The sequence below is a fragment of the Diceros bicornis genome, chromosome 31 (assembly GCF_020826845.1).
Source record: "Diceros bicornis minor isolate mBicDic1 chromosome 31, mDicBic1.mat.cur, whole genome shotgun sequence".
Classification (NCBI taxonomy): domain Eukaryota; kingdom Metazoa; phylum Chordata; class Mammalia; order Perissodactyla; family Rhinocerotidae; genus Diceros; species Diceros bicornis.
The window spans coordinates 26,405,112-26,422,324 of record NC_080770.1 but is presented as its reverse complement, the minus strand read 5'-3'; the positions used below and the strand labels follow the sequence as shown (position 1 = coordinate 26,422,324).

The window sequence follows — 17,213 nt, the reverse complement described above, 5'->3', positions numbered from 1 at the left end:
TCTGGCATGTCGTATTTTCATTTTCGTTTGTCTCCAGGTGTTTTTTGATTTCTCCTTTGATTTCTTCATTGACCCAATCGTTGTTCAGTAGCATTTTGTTTAATTTCCACATATTTGTGGCTTTTCTGATTTTCTTCCTACAGTTGATTTCTAGTTTCATACCGTTGTGGTCAGAAAAAATACTTGGTATTATTTCAGTCTTCTTAAATTTATGGAGACTCGTTTTGTGGCCTAATATGTGATCAGTCCTGGAAAATGTTCCCGGTGCATTTGAAAACAACGTGTATTATTCAGTTTTTGGATGGAACGTTCTGTATATATCTACTAGGTCCATCTGTTCTATTGTGTCATTTAAGGCCAATATTTCCGTATTGATCTTCTGTTTGGATGATCTATCCATTGGTGTAAGTGGAGTGTTAAAGTCCACTATTATTATTGTGTTACTGTCTATTTCTCTTTTTATGTCTGTTAATAATTGCTTTATGTATTTAGGTGCTCCTACGTTGGGTGCATAGACATTTACAAGTGTTATATCCTCTTGTTGGATTGTTCCCTTGATCATTATGTAATGCCCTTCTTTGCCTCTTTTTACAGTTTTTGTTTTAAAGTCTGTTTTGTCTGATGTGAGTATTGATACCCCATCTTTCTTTTCATTGCCATTTGCGTGGAGTATCTTTTTCCATCCCTTCACTTTCAGTTTTTGAGTGTCTTTAGGTCTGAAGTGTGTCTCTTGTATGCAGCATATATATGGGTCTTGTTTTTTTATCCAATCAGCCACCCTATGCCTTTTAATTGGAGCATTTAGTCCATTGACGTTTAAAGTAGATATTGATAAGTAAGTACTTACTGCCATTTTTTAACTTTTTTTTCTCAGTGTTTTAGTAGTCTTTCTCTGTTCCTTTCTTCTTCTCTTGCTCTCTTCCCTTGTGGTTTGATGGCTTTCTTTAGTATTATGTTTGGGTTCCTTTCTCTTAGTTTTTTGTGTATTTATTATAGTTTTCTGGTTTGTGATTACCATGGTGTTCATGTACAGTAACCTATGTATATAGGAATCTATATTAAGTTGATGGTCTCTTTAGTTTGACCTCTGTCTGAAAGCTCTACTCCTTAACTCTCCTCCTTCCACATTTTATGTTTTTGATATGATATCTAACCTCTTTTCTGTGCATTTGTATCCATTACCCTCTTATCATGGAAATAGATAATTTTTCCTATTTGTGGTCTTCTCCTTTCCCCTTAAATAAGTCCCTTTAGCATTTCTTGTAGTACTGGTGTCTTGGTGACAAACTCCTTTAATTTTTGCTTGTCTGGGAAACTTTTTATCTCTCCTTCCGTTTTGAATGATAACCTTGCTGGGTAGAGTATTCTTGGCTGTAGGTTATTTCCTTTTAGCACTTTAAATATATCATGTCACTCTTTTCTAGTCTGTAAGGTTTCTGCTGAGAAGTCAGCTGATAGCCTTATGGGGTTTCCTTTGTATGTAACTTATCTTTCTCTTGCAGCTTTTAGGATTCTCTCTTTATCTTTAATTTTGGACATTTTGATTATGATGTGTCTTAGTGTGGGCCTCTTTGGGTTTATCTTGTTTGGTGCTCTCTGTGCTTCCTGTACTTGGATGTCTGTTTCCTTCCTTAGGTTAGGGAAGTTTCCACCTATTATTTCTTCTAATAGATTCTCTGCCCCTTTGTCTTGCTCTTCTCCTCCTGGGACACCTATAACATGGATGTTAGTGCGCTTGATGTTGTCCCAGAGGTCCCTTAGACTGTCCTCACTCTTTTTAATTCTTTTTTCTTTTACTTGTTCAGCTTGGGTGATTTCTTCTAGTCTTTCGTCCAGCTCGCAGATCCGTTCTTCTGTATCCTCTACTCTGCTTTTGAGTCCCTCTAGTGAATTTTTCATTTCCAGTAGTGTATTCTTCATTTCCGATTGGTTCTTTTTTATATCTTCCACTTCTTTGTTGATGTTCTCACTGAGTTCATCCATTCTTCTCGCAAGATCAGTGAACATCCTTAACACTCTTTGTTTGAACTCTCTGTCAGGTAAGTTGCTCATTTCTGTTTCACTTAGTTCCTTTTCTGGGGTTTTGTCCTGTTCCCTTACTTGGAAGGTATTCCTTTGCCTCCTCATTTTGCCTCTTTCCCTGTGCTTGTGTCTGTGTATTAGATAGGTCAGCCATGTCTCCTGCTCTTGGAGAGGTAACCTTATATAAGTGATGCCTTATGAGGCCTTGCAGTGTGCTTCCCTCAGTTCTGAATGTTCCAGGAGTGACCCCTATGTGGGCTACGTGTGTCCTTCTGTTGTGGTGTGGTTGCTCTCCCTGTAGGCGCCCAGGGAGGCTGAGTTATGCTCCTGGCCAGCTGTTGTAATGCTCAGCTGCTTGTAGTCATTGTGGGCCCTTCAGTCTCTTTATTGGGTGTGGGGAGCCCCAGCACAGTTGGCTGCAAGTTCTAATAGCACATTTGTCTTGCATTATTTCTTTTAAGTGAATAGGCCCCCAGTGTGGCGGGTTGTTAGGCTCAGGGGCTTACAGTTGCTATAAGCCTCCAGCCTTTAGGTCTCTTGTCAGCTCTCTGAGGATTGCAGCTGGCTGGGGCTGGCCTCAGGCATGGGAGCACCCAATTATTTCAGGCTTTGGAAGGTGAGGCAAACCCCCTCTGTGGGTGTTTGAGAAGCACAAGTCTTCTGCAGCTGACAAGCCCCACCGCCCACAGGTCCACACACACAGTCAACACAGTCCTGCCCCGTGTGCACGCCCCGACCTCCTGAAGTGGACCCAGTCTCTCCACGGCAGGAGCCCCACACACTCCACCACTGCCCCACACTCTCCACCCACTCTTTGCTCATGTCCTGCCCCATAGAGGTGGACCCAGTCGCCAGACTGCAGAGAATCCAGTCACCAATCTATGCAGGCGCACAAGTTGCCTGAGGGCTTGTGTTGGGTGGGGCCAGTCCCTAGGGTGGGCTGCCTGCCCTGGCTGGGCTGGATTAAATCGGTGTTCTAGTGGGTGGGGCAGACCCTGGGCTAGCAGGGCTCAAGGAGAACTCCAATGGCATCTGTGTCAGCACGCCCACACCAGGCCACAACAGTGGCTGCCGCCAATGTCCCAGTCCCTGGAGAGGTCTCACCTCTCACCGAGATGCACTCAGAGCCTATCAGGTGAGTCTCTTTTCACCAAAGGACTGTGCACCTTTCTTTCTGGTGATTTTAGGTTGCTTTCCGAAACAGGTGAATTTGTGTGTGGGTCCTTTAAGAGCCAGTTTTAATTTCTTTGTGAACCAGCTTTTCTGGGGGTACTCCCCAGTGTTTTAGTAGCAGGCAAAGTCAGATATTATGCCACTCATCTTCATTGTGCTGGGTCCACAAAATGCGTACAGCGGGGGCGCTCCCCGGCTCAGGTCCCCTGCTCCTCTAGGGAGGGCTGTGTGCCTTTGGGCTGCTCCCGGGCGGCCCTGCAGCACTGCGGCTTGTGAAGGTGGCATTTTTTCTCTCCAGAAGGGAATTTCTGTGTCTTCCGCCTCAATTAGGATTGTCATTTGTTGCAGGAGTTCCTCTTATCCAGTTTTCAGTTATCTCTCAGGGGTAGTTTTTCCACGAGTAGTTGTAAATTGGCTCTGTCCGTGGGAGGAGGTGAGTTCAGGGTCCACCTATGCTGCCATCTTGACTTCTCTCCTCTGATTTTTTTACCATTGGCTATTTGCTTATAGTCTTATCTTGAGCTTAAATATCCTATTGAGTCTTAACAGTTCAAACACCAGTTTTTCCAGTTAGTTCCCTGTGCCTCATTTTCCTTATCTATAAAATGGGATAATAATCACATCTATCTTACAAGGTGGTTGTGAAGTTTATATGAGTTTATACATGTAAAGTGCTTTAAATGAAGTGGGCACATAGGACTCAATAAATATTAACTATCTAGTAACATCTTTGTATGTCAGCTATCTCTTTAAGTATTGGGTAAATGCTTTGGAACTACTCCCCAGGAAAAATGCATATACATCAAAATTTGGCATGTTCTTTTAGGGTCCATAGTTGTCCTGATGTCCATCTCTGGACTCCAGGTTCAGGGCCATTGCCATGAGTCCAGTTGACTTTCTTCATCATCAGTGAAATAAATAGTGATATTTCTTTTAAAAAATATCTCCTTTTTTAAAAGGATATTTTCACTGCCTGAGACTTTGAAAATTCAAAGTAACTTCGTGAAAATGTGTCTTATTTAATTTGGTGTGAGTACTTCCCAAAGCTGAAAGCAGAGGGCACTTAATAAAATACAAAGAATGGAGTCAGCTTGGCTAAATCCCAGAATGAGCTGTGAGTTGTGAAAAATACCAGGGACACCAAAAAGGACACTTTGTCATGACGGGAGTTAAGAGCTCGAAGTAGCTTCACTGTTTAAGGAAGACAGCATGTGTGAACGGGCTACAGAAAGAAAGCAACACTTCCTCTTAGTTCTGTCTTCTGCAGCAAGGAAAAAATGTTCAAACTGTAAAACATCCTTGTGGAAATGAAATTTCCAGTGGATTACATAGTAAATGTAATGAAATCATAAAAGAAGAAAACTTAGATGGATATGTATATACTTTTAAGGTGGAGAAAGACTTTTTTGACAGAGAAAAAGTGAAAAAAATAATAATTCCGGCATCAGAAAACACCACAAAATAGAAAAACAAAGGACTGAAGCAAAGTATATTTGCAGAATATTTGCATATATTTATAGACTATATTATAAAGAAAGGATATCACTGTCATTTAAAGAGCACCCATAAATCAATAGGAAAAATAGAGCATTTCAATAAAATATGTGCAAAGTACATAGGCAGTTCTCCAAACACACACACACACGCACACACACACAAATGGCCTCTGAACACGTGGGAAAATGGTCAGCCTCACTAGCAGTCAAAGAAGTGCAAGCCTAAACGGTGAGATAGCATGTTTGCTTATCAAATTCTCTTTAAAGGTATCACACACAGTGAAAGTTAATAAAACAAATTTTGGGGTAGTTTGACTACATGTCTCAGAAAATTTAAAAATATACCAACAATTCTACTTCTAAGTAAATCATCTTACAAGTGCCAAAGATAGAAGTACCAAGATATTAATCACAGGGTTGCTTGTAGTAAAAATTTGTAAACAACCTAAATGTTGGTCATTGTCTAAATAAATTACAGCATGTCCGTGCTGTGTATTGTGCAGCTAAGATGTATGTAGTTTAGTAAGTGAACAAAAGCAGTTTATAGAACAGCATTAGTAGAGAATACTTCAATTTCTATAAAATAGTAAATATACTTGTATTTTGGTTACATTTTTTCACATTTCAATATCTCTGCAATTGAGATACAATTAATAGTATCTTAAATAATAATTAGCAATTTTTTCTGTCTTAAATCATGTAAAATAATGTACACCTTACAGTTTATGACATCTTAGATTTGATTAAATATGCTATAATAAATAAGCACAAAGAAACAAGTATAGAAGGAAATACACCAGAATATTGTAAGTGATCATCTCTGGGTGTTTATAGGGCTATAGGCAATTTTTATTTTTTTCTATGTACTTTTCCGTTTTCTAAATATTTTCTAATAAGCCTGTGTTACTTTTACAAACAAAAAGCTAAAAATTTCTGATAAAAGTAGAAATTAAAGCTCAGTATGGTTGAGATGATGTGAGAGCACTTGAGCAGTTTTAAATGGATTCCAGTAGGTAGGCCCAGGTGGAGTGTTGAATATACTTGCACATGAGATCATGCAACTACATGCTGTCCTTATAGTGAAATGTTCTAAAGTGTGGAAGAGATGAGAGAAGACTAAAGAGGTTCAGTATCCCAATTTTCAAATAAATACGGATTCTATCCACTATCAAGTAATGAGCTTCATGATAAATCCTTACAAAGCTCTAAAGCAAATTGTTAAACAGATAGTTTGTGAGACCATGGGGGGAAAAGTGGAGATCATTAAGGGCCACTGTAGATCTACTAAGAACTGATAAAACTAATAGTGCTTAACTAATTTCATTTCCTTTTTTGGTGAGGACTACTGAGGACCAGGGAAGTGCTGTGGATATAATGTAACTGGACTTCAGCAAGGCATTTAACAGAGCCTCTTATGATATCCTTGTGAACAAGATGGAGGGATGTGGGCTCGCTCCCCACTGCCTACAGGATCAAGTCCAAATGTCCTTGTGTGGCACACAATACCCGTTACAACCCAGGCCCTCTCTGCCCTTCGGCACCATTCTCTGAACCAGCCATGCTCTGATTTTACCTCTGTGCCTTTGCACATGCTGTTCCTTCTGCCTGGAATGCCCTCATGCCACCTCGGTGGTGCTAAAATATCACTCATCCTTAAACTTCAAACTCAAGTGCCCTCTCTCCCTTGCTCCCTTCGGGCAGCATTAGTTGCTCTCTCCTCTGTGCAGTTTTCTGTGCCTTCTCTCTGGCACTTATCCTGTTGTATTATAATGATCTGTTTGTTCACCCCCCTCACTAGACTGTGAGCTCAAGAGCAGGCCCCCCTCCTGATTCCTCTCTGTTCCCCTAGTGTCTTAGACAGTTCCGAGCCCCTCATAATAGATGCTCAATCAATATTTTTCAAGTGAATTTCTTAAATATAAAAGAAAAATAAGCTTTATTATGAAACTTACAGGGTTAGTTTGAAACTCTTCCAAACTGTTTTTTTCTATTTTATTAAAATCTAAATCAAAACCCCTGCCTGTACCTCAAACAGTCTTGTATTGTTGGTGAATTCCTACAGTATAAAAAGAGCTCTACAGAACCTAGGTTCTCCTCTGTCTGTTCGATTGTAATTCCTTCAGAAGGACTCTTCCCAGACCAGACAGTTCTGCTCTTTCCTTGGGGACCTGATCTAAGTAAAGGGCCTGCACCCAAAAGGGAACACCTGTAAAGGGTATTGATAAACAGCTTTAATAGCCCTTTAGAGTAAATAGCATGGTGATTGGGAGCATGCATGTTAGAGTCAGACAGACCGGGATCTGGATCCCAGCTCTGCCACCTACAAGCCAGGTGACCTTGGGCGTGTCGCTTGATCTCTCTGAGCCTCCGTTTTCTCATCTGAGAAATGAGGGCTTTACCTGCCTCACGAGGTTAGGGATGTAAAGCACTCAGCACAGGACCCGAGCCCACAGGAAGTGCTCTGAAGACAGATGACAGCCTCTCGTTATCATCCTTATTCCCCACCCCGCTGCTCTTCTTTACAGCAGTGGCTTTCTACCAGGAGTGACTTTGCCGTCCCAGGGGACATTTGGCAGTATCTGGAGATATTTTTGGTTGTCACATCTGGAGGAGGATGCTGCTGAAATCTAGTTGGTAGAGGCCAGGGATGCTGCTAAACATCCTCCAACGCACAGGACAGCCCACAACAAGGCATTGTCCAGCCCGCTACTCAGTAGTATCAGGCTGAGAAATCCTACTTTAGAGAGATGTGTTTCTCTTGACTTAGTGGAGTCTTTATCAAATCAAAATGTAGAGGGGTAAAAATTAAGTTTGGTAAGAAGGTTAACATTGAAGAATATCTTAACCCTTATCTCATGTTGATCAGTGTTAAATCCAGTGAAGGACTCATTTATTTTTACTTCATCATCTTTGAGAATAAGGATTTACTCAAAGATGATCTTTATTTCCATTGCTGTGAATAACAAGATTCTAATTCGTTCTCTAGATGGTAGAAATTCTAAAGACCAGAGGAATGACTGGCACCTCCAAATGCAGCAGTCTGGGTGAAGTAGTCACCAGGGCATAAGACGCTATAGGTTCTGTTCCTTTGTAATTGTGTTGACCGATGACGTACATACCTTTCTTCCAGGAAAAAAACGTGACTACCAGAGTCTGGGATGGCCCAGTCCAGATGAGTGCGTCAAACTCCGCTGGGTAGAGCTGACTGCCATCGTGAGTACCTGGCTTGCAGTCTCTTCAAAGAACATTGAGTGAGTATCTTAACCTCTCCCTCCTTCATGGCACTTGTGTACCAGTGATCCCGCTGGGCCCAGCCGACTGCAAGGATGCCCTTCTTTGTCAGCAGCTGTTAGAAGAGTCGTCCTTTCTGGGCTTGGTGGTTCAGAGGATGCCCATTGCTGAGCACAGCCCACAGGTGGACTCAGCCCATCGTACTGAACAGTCAGTATGCCCCCCTTCTCAGTGCCTTCGCCACGCTTTCTAAGCTATCCAGAAGTCGTGTATAACTTACTTAGTTTGAATTGAAGACTGGATCCCTGGTTATAGAAGCACGAAACCTGTGGTCTCTCGCTGACCTCGTGCACTTGAGAAAGGAGCCAGAGCAAATCCAGACTTACAAACACCTACCAAGACACAAGCTGAGCAAGGTTGCCTCTCAGACAACTGGTTTTTTCCTCCCTGGACACTCATTCTCTTTTGCCGGCCCCTTTTCTACCCTTGTAAGTGTTTGAGTTCCCCAAGATATACCACTGAGCCTTCTTATTTTATAGTCACTCCTAGGCAGACGACAATCAGAACTTCCATCACCACTGATATATTAACAGCTCCCAAATTTTCGTCTCCAGACCAGTCCTTTCTTCAGATCCTTCAACCCATCTATCCAGTTATCTACCTGGCCTCTCTGCCTAGATATCTCTCAGGCACCCCAAGCCCAGGAAAACTAAACTGATAATTTTCTTACCCACTCTCCTTCCAAAAGACAGTTTGTTTTGTTTGTCTTTCCATTTCTTATTCTTAGTAAATGGCTCCAGCTGTGCTTAGGCCAGAACCCTGGGAGTCATCCTTAGCAGTCCCTCTCTCGTAACCTTCAAATCCAGTCTATTGCCAATTGTTATCACTTTTACCCTCTGAGTAGTTTTCAAAACCATCTGCTTTTCTCCATCTCCATTGCTGCCTCCTTAAACCAGATCACCATCATCTCCACTTAGATTCCTTCACTAGCCTCCTAGCTGGTCCTCTTGCTTTATTCACTCTTGCCTCTATTTTATCCATTCTCTCCACAGTACTCAGAATTCTTCCCTAGATGTAAGCCAAATAATTCTTTAAATGCTCTGGTAACTTTGGGTTGCTGTTTACAGTGGCCCACAAAAGCCTTCATGATCTGCTCCCGCCTGTCCTTCCATCTTTGGCTCTGCCTTCTCTCCCATCAGGGCCTTCACACATGGTGTCTCCTTTGCCTGTGGTGGTGTTCTCACCACCTTCTTCCTATCTGGTTAATTCACACTCATCCTTCTGCTCTCACCTTAAATCTTACTTCCTCAGGGAATCTTTCACTAACCACCTCCCTCCTGCATCAGTGTAGAGGAATTGTATACCCTCCTGTAGTGTACTGACATTGTTCCGTGTCTTTATCTCTTATAACTCATCACATCTGTAATATTTGAGTCACTCAAGACTATGAGCACCATAACAGCAGGGACTGGGTATGTTATGTTAATTATTATAGCCTTGGTGTCTGACGTGTGATTGGCTCTGAATAAATAATGAGTGAATGAATGTTTGCCTAATATATGTTTAACTTTTTAAATACCTAGAAATAAAATTTAGCAATTGCAGTTTGCCATATCAGCATGTAGGAGAGTGTATAACATTCAGCCTGTGTATAGCAGGAAAATGACCACTTTAGGACCATGAAGGGAAGTACTTATATCTTATGAGTAGACACGCTGAACAGCTGTATCTGTATAAAATGTACTGTCTAAACTTTAGGTAACTTTTTCTGTGGGGACAAGTGTGCTTCTGTGCCTAAAGGGAAAATAAAAGATAGGGACCACAGATTTATCATTATCTGTACCCTGGAAAAAGTCATCCTAGAAGAAAATCCACTTGATTTAAAACCTCCCCTGTGAGAAAACATGGTCAGCAGCAGTGAGCAAATCAGACGCCGTGGTGCATAGAAAGGAGGCAGCTTGAGTAGACTGGGAAAATCACGGAGTTCAGGACTCAGATCCCAGCACTGCAGCTTTGACCTGGGGTATGACCTCTCTTCATACGTTCAACAAATGGTCACTGCCAGGCACTGGAGTCCTCGCACCTGTAACATGAGAGATCAGACTACATAACTCCTGGGGTCTCTTCCAGTCTGAGATTCCATGGCTTCAGACAATCCTAAGAACATATTGAAGTTATGATCAGCTGATTACTAATATTCTTTCTGCCCACCCACTCAAATCTTCCATGGCCAATGTGGTAATCTCCATTTTTCAGCATCACAGAACACATAGACTTTGCCACTCCAATACAGCAGCCAGCGATGGAGCCTCTTTGCAACGGCAATCTCCCCACGAGCATGCACACCCTGGACCACTTGCATGGGGTTTCCCACCGGGCCAGCCTGCACTACACGGGTGAGAGTCAGTTAACAGAGGTGAGTGCTCAGCTTCATTCCGCCTGTCTGCAGTGCTGAGTCCCACCTTCGTGATCAGCTGATAGCAGAAAGCACCATGGCCAGGCCTTATTTGTTTGCCTTTTTTTGATTGGCTGTCATCTAGGTGGCTTTAGGCCAAGCCTGTTTGTTTCAGGCCCTGTGACTGAGCTTATGCTGTTTTTTATAGCCAGGAAATTTTAATTCTGATTCACTCCTTGAGGTGGGTAGCATTCTGCTTGTCATCAGACAGAGGCTCTTGTAAGAAATATTTAAGGCAGTTAATTCTCCTGTTGGCATTCTTAAGAAGGCAAGAGGGGAGACCCAGCACATACCTAGCAAAGCATATACCAAGAAGAATTGGAAAAACATGTCACAATTGCCCAACAATAGATTTGTTAAATAAATGTTGGTATAGATATAAGATAGTAGACAATGAAGTCATTAAGAAATATGTGGTAGAAATATTTGTTGGCATGAAGAAATTTTCAAAACATGTTATGTGAAAATGTAGGTGACAGTATACAGTGTGATCCCATATTCTGCGACAGAAATAATATGTGTGTACATAGAAAAATATCTGAAAGAAAAATATCTGAAAGATATATGTAAAGATATTAACAGTGGTTGTGTCTGGGTGACAAGATTACAAATAGTTTTCATTTTCTTCCTCTACTCTGTTTTCTAAGTTTGCTATAATGAATGTGTTTTCATATGTAGTTTGTGTTAAGTGGGAGAGGACTGAAGGGATGGTATAATGGCCTTAAACGTGTCTTCCACAAAATGCCTCACCAGCGGGACCGCAGCATGTACCCAGAGAAACAGTTTGCTTTTGTGGGGCAGTGCCCAGCTCAGCGTCAGCAGTGTCGTCTAGATCCAGCCTCATTTCATTCCTCAAACCTAACATCTTCCTCCCTATACCAGGTATTGCAAAATCTTGGCAAAGACCAGTATCCACAACAGTCCCTTGAACAAATTGGCACCCGAATCGCCAAAGTTTTGGAAAAGGTAAGTCACCCTGTAGGAAAGCTGGAAACTAACTTCCCACCTTCTTACTTTTCCAGAGTATTTTCCACAAAGTGGTTCTAATCTCTCCTGTTAGTTACTTAGCACTTACTAACTAAAAGGATAGTGTGAAATAACCCCACACAGAATGTTACAATCACTTTTCCATTACTTTTTCCATCATTTGGTGAGTATTCTTTTTTGCTGCTTTGCTTCCCTTCTGTGGTGAAACTTACCTGATCAGTTTCCCTTCTTTACTCTGTTGTGGTGAGTATATGGTGGTGGTGGTGCTGGGAGCCATGGAATCCAGGAGTTTGAAATAGGTCAGGTGTTCTTCTGGTGGTGAAGAATATCTGGTATTTCGGATATCCTTTTCTTTTGAAATCATGGAACAAAATATTTGGAAAACTGTATTTTCATACAGCCTACAGCAAATGTAACTGAAAGTCTCCAAGACTACTCATCTGCCTCTGTGTGATCTTTACGTAAAGAGGAGGTTTTTTAAAATTAAAATTAATTACTTTATGGTTAAACATTTCTCCACTTTATTACTACATAATATTGAAGGGGTAATATAATAATATGGTGATTAAGAGAATCAACTCAACTTCCAGTGTGACATGACAGTATGGTGGGGATGAGATAATCACATCAGTTTAAAGGAGAAGAAGTGGAAGGCACGTAGCCATCGCTGTTCCGTGACAATGCTGAAATCCACCTGGCCGTATGTCACCAGCTCCCCCAGTTCCAGAGGAGAGAATATTCCTTGATTAGGGCCTAGTTTGGTTTCCTGGGCTTGGTTCCCTAATCTGTTTCCCAACTCTGACTCTTCTCTCTGAGCTCTGCTGCTTTTTCCATAAGAAATGGCCCGTGTTTGCAGCCGAACAGCTTACTCAGCCTGCTTCCTGCCTGTCTCTATCCCTTTTAGTTCAAACTGGCACAACTCTTTTAAAAAACTTTGTAGCCTTTCAAGTTATAAGCCCCTGCGTCAGACGGAAGCCACACCCACAAAGCTCTTCAAGAAGGCCCCTGGCTACCTTGAATATGAGTCTGGGACAATACCCTTAAGATTTTTAGATGTCTTTTGTCTGAAAGAGTCTAGGAGGCTTAAATCTAGACTTAAATCTTTCTGAGGTCAGAGTAACAAAGGGTCTTACTGCCACGCTCTTGATTTGACCTTGACTCTGAGGCCATAGTTTTACTGGTATCACCCTGGATTTGACTTTTTTTTTCCTTTAACTTCAAAACCTTGTGCTGACTGGAGAAGCTAATTGGCAATTGAGAAAATTTCGTTTTCAAAATTTCACGTGAGTCCCAAGCTTGAGAGCATTTTCTCTAAATTCTGCTTGAAAACTGCACAGTTCCTTGTTTAGTTCTCTCTCTATTAATACCTTATGATAGTTGATTTTTAAAAAACCGTTTGTGACTTTCAGCATTCTTCCTGGAAATCTTCCCAGCCAGATCCACAACTTTGGTAGGTATTCTTCCTAGATTCCAGGATACAGCCTCACCATCTGTTTGGCCGATAGATGACAGTGCCTCTCCTCTAGCCTCCAGTAGTAGTTTTCTCAGTGTGCTCAGAGCCTCCATTAAGTGTCTCATTGCTGCCCTTTCAGCACATGTCTGTGACCCATTTCCAAAATGAATGCACAGGTTTTACGTTTCTATTAGGGCAGCCCTCCATTCTTGATGCCAGATACTATTGCACTCATCTATTTCTGCCTAACAAACCACCCCAAAATTTCCTGGCTTAAAACAAAACTGTTGTTTGCTCAAGATTCTGTGATTTGAGCTGGACTCAGCTGGGCATTTCTTCTGGTCTCCCCTGGAGTCATTCGTGCAACTACAGACGTGTGGAGACTCATCTGGGGCTGGCTGCCAAAGAAGGCTTTACTCAGATGTCTGATGCCTCAGCTGGAGTGGCTGGAATCGCTGGGGCACAGCTGGGAATCTTCTCTCCATGGTCTCTCCAGCAGGGTAGTTGGACCTTATTACATGGTGGCTCAGGGGTCCACGAGGGGGAAAGCAGAAGCATCCAGGCCTCTTAGAGCCTCTGCGTGGAACTGGAGCAGCACCGCTCCTGTGCAGGCAAGCGCCCAAGCCCACTCAAGATCAAGACAGGGAGATGTCCTCCACCTGCTAGTAGGGACGAAGAATGTGTGGCCCATCTTTAACCCACCACAGTTCCCTTCAAAGGAGCAGTGAGACTGACAGCTTCTCAGCGGAAATGGTGCAAACCAGAAGCCAATGTAACGACATCTTTAAAGCTGGAAGAAGAAAACTACAAGCCTCGAATTCCATACCAGCACGGATATCCTTCCAATACTAAGATGAAATAAAGATGTGTGAGAACAAACAAAAATTCAGGGAATTTGGCACCAGTAGGCCTGCCCTGAAATAATAATTACAGGGAGTTCTTCAGGAAAATGGTCCCGGATAGAAATATGGCCATGCAAGAGGAAATGAAGAACACCAGAAGGAAATGTAAATGAGCAGTGACTGTACAAAGTAACAACTGTGGGGCCCCAAGGAGCCTCAGTTTTATATATGAACTAAAATTCCTGGTAATAACAACATAAAGGATGGAAGGAAGTAAACGGAGCTTAGAAGTCCTAAGGTTTAATTGGCATCAGCCAAGTAGTAAAAGTAATAACTTGCATTGGACTGTAATAAGTAAGAATGCATGTTTTAAGCTCTAGGCTAACTAGTAAAAATGGTTTTAAAAATGTAATTTAATAGAAGGAAAATGGAAATAATGTAAAACATTTGATTAATCCAAAGAAAGTCAGGAGAGGTAAAGGCATAAAATAGAACACGAATAGTAAAATAGTACATACAGACCCAAGTATATCAGTAGTTAAGTACAAAAAGATTATATAATTTCAGCATTCAGTATGGAATGGATTTTGTTTTAATCCAGCTATATGCTGCTTATAAGAGAAACACTTTAAATTTTAGAGTACAAAGGGTTGAAAGTACAAAGATGGAAAATAATATACCATGCAAACAATAAAATAAAAGCTGATAAATACTGTATGATCTCACTCATTAAGTAGTAGATAATAACAACAACAAACAAACACACAGAGACAGAGATTGGATTGGTGGTTACCAGAGGGGCAGGGGATGGGGGGGGAGAGGGCAAAAGGGATAATTAGGCACATGTGTGTGGTGATGGATTGTAATTAGTATTTGGGTGGTAAACATGAGAACATGATGTCATCCATGCAGAAATAGAAGTATAATGATGTACACCTGAAATTTATACAATGTTATAAACCAATGTTACTGCAATAAACAAAAAATTTTTAAAAAATAAAAATAAAAGCTGATATAGCTACACTCTTATTGGAAAAAATAAACTTTGAAGCAAGAAGCATGACTAAGTTTAAAGGGCTAAAAGGAAAAGGACTGAGAATGACAAATGTTGGCGATGATATGGAGCAACCAGAACTCTCATACGTTGCTAGTGGAAGTATAACATGGTACAGTCATTTTGGAAAACACTTTTGTAGTCTATTAACAAGTTAAGCGTATATGAGCTAGTAATTTTACTGCTAGGTATGCATCAAAGAGACATTAAAACATATGTCCACAAAATACTTTTTAAAAAAACATTCACAGCACATTTGTTCATCTTAGTCAAAAAACCTGGGAAGAGTGAGATGGCCTTCAATAGAAGAACGGATAAACAATGATATATTTATGCAATGGATACTATTCAGCAAGAAAGATCCAATGTCCACATTGGTGAATCTCAAAAAATCTTAGGCTAATAAAAGAAGTTGGACACAAAAATGCATAGTGTATGATCCCAACTATGAAATTCTAGAACAGGCAAACTAACCTACAGTGACAGAAATCGGATCAGCAATTGCTTTGTAAGGGGAAGGGGTTGACTGGGAAGCAGCTTGAAAGGACTTTGTGGACTGTTGGAAATTTTCTGTGGCTTTAAGTTATAGTCAAAACTGAGTGTTACCCTTAAGGCCTGAGCATTTCTCTCTATGTAAATTATACTTCAGTTTTTTAAAATGAAGGTTAAAGATTTTAGCCCACCAAAAACTGAAAGATGTATGTCACCAATAGACTTGCACTAAAAATGACTAAAGGGATTTTTTCAGGCAGAAGGAAGACTATCCCAGATGGGAACTCAGAAACACAGGAAAGAGGGGGGAGCAGCAGAAGGGTCGATATTAGGGTAAATATAAAGCAGTGTGACTATACAGTAGCAATATGTCAGAATTCTGAGCTTAAAATTCCTGACAGCACTAATGCAGAAGGCAGGGGAGTTGCACTGACCGCTGTGGACAGTCTTAGGTCCGCTTAGACGTTTCACCCTCCCGCAGTCAGACGCACTGGGCATGGGCTGCGCTCGGAAGGATGGGGGTAAGAAGGGGCAGCAGCAGCAGCCGTGCACCTCCAGAGTGACCCTCACTTAGTCCAGGGACCATTCTCTGCCCACCCCCTTTCCTGCGAAGTGGCAGTGCAGGTGCAAGGGAACAAGTCAAATGATAATTGTGGGAACTACCCTGGCTTAGATGCCCCGTGTTTCTTTTGTAACAGTCTCTTTTGTAATAGGCCCATGGGCATAGCATCCTGGAAAGGGACGTGGCTACAAGAACCATGGCACTTGGAAGCTCAGAACTGTGGCTTCCCACCAGCTGTTTATAGTTTATTTCCAGTGCTTCCAGTCCAGATACAGTTTACCAACCAAGGTCATTTTTACTATAAGCTATCACGCCTGCTAACAGCTAACATTCCTCCTTTATTAGTTTTCAGGGAAATAGAGCTAGAAGGTTATCCAGTATCAGTTTCCATTGTAGACTCACAGACCAACCTCCATGACCTTGTGTTAACTTTAGTACAATAATTCTCAGACTTTTGGGCAAACCAGAATCACCTGGAGGGCTTGTTAAAACATAGGTTGCAGGGCTTCTAAGACTTGATGCCCTAATTTAGTAGGGCTAGAGTCGGGCTTGAGAATTTATATTTCTACTAAGTTCCTGGGTGATATTGCTGGTATGAAGACCACACTTGAAACCACTGCCTTAGAAAATGGCAGTGATGACAAAGCAAAAGTGTCCCTTCCCCTTTACCATTCACAGAGAACAAGGATCTCCATATCCTCTTGGCTTCAATTTTTAAAATCCTCAGTCATTGTCCTTTATTGTTTCTTCAAAAGCCTGTCTGTAGTTGTTCCTTAGGGAGTTTTTAGCTTGCATTGCCATAAATTATCATGAAGTGTCAGCAGATGACACTGGTCAGACTGCATTTCAGGGTTAAATCAGCATGCACTGTCAGAACCCTCGGAACACTGCCCAGGTTGCAGCTGAGGTGGCTCTTAACACATGATGCCAGAAGCCTCGGCAGAGGTCTCCCCCGCAACCCCAGACGCGCACCATGCTGCTGACGTTGCCACTGCAGCCAGTTTGTATGCCAGGTTGCCACGTAGTCCTGAATGACCTTGTGGGCTGGTGCAGAGGGGTTCTCCCCCTTCCCCAGGTGGGGGCTCGTGGGCACTGCTCTGTGCTGATTGGATATGCGGCCAGCCCAGCTTGGGTCAGAGCCATCCCAGCTGCTCCACCCCCTTGTTGGATCCAGCCCCAGTCACAAACATGGCGTCTCAAGCTCATGTGCTTGTCTCTTCCTGCCCCAGTCAGGCATTAATGCCTACTTTGGCCCGAATGCATCAGCTGCCCCAAGGAAATATCATTCTTGCCAGCCAGCCCACTTGCAGCTGGGATTCTGGACTTCCATTTCATGGACAGTGGGGAGGAGTCGGCAGTTTCTCTCGGCATGAGTTTGTCTCCAGCTTTCATCCATTCCCACAAGGGGAAGATCCTGTCCCCTGTCACACAGTGTCAAGCTTTTGC

At 42.1% G+C, this 17,213-nt stretch overlaps 1 protein-coding gene across 5 annotated transcripts in view; it reads left to right on the top strand.

Annotated features, from left to right (window-relative positions):
• The window catches only part of TTC17 (tetratricopeptide repeat domain 17), a 118,543-nt gene that overhangs the window by 82,832 nt on the left and 18,498 nt on the right, over positions 1-17,213 (top strand). For 2 of the 5 annotated variants that reach the window (XM_058527119.1, XM_058527118.1), the window contains 3 exons: positions 7,822-7,942; positions 10,179-10,338; positions 11,260-11,343. In XM_058527119.1, the coding sequence (XP_058383102.1) occupies positions 7,822-7,942; positions 10,179-10,338; positions 11,260-11,343 (365 nt within the window). The other 3 variants (XM_058527120.1, XM_058527122.1, XM_058527121.1) reach the window with 3 other exon arrangements.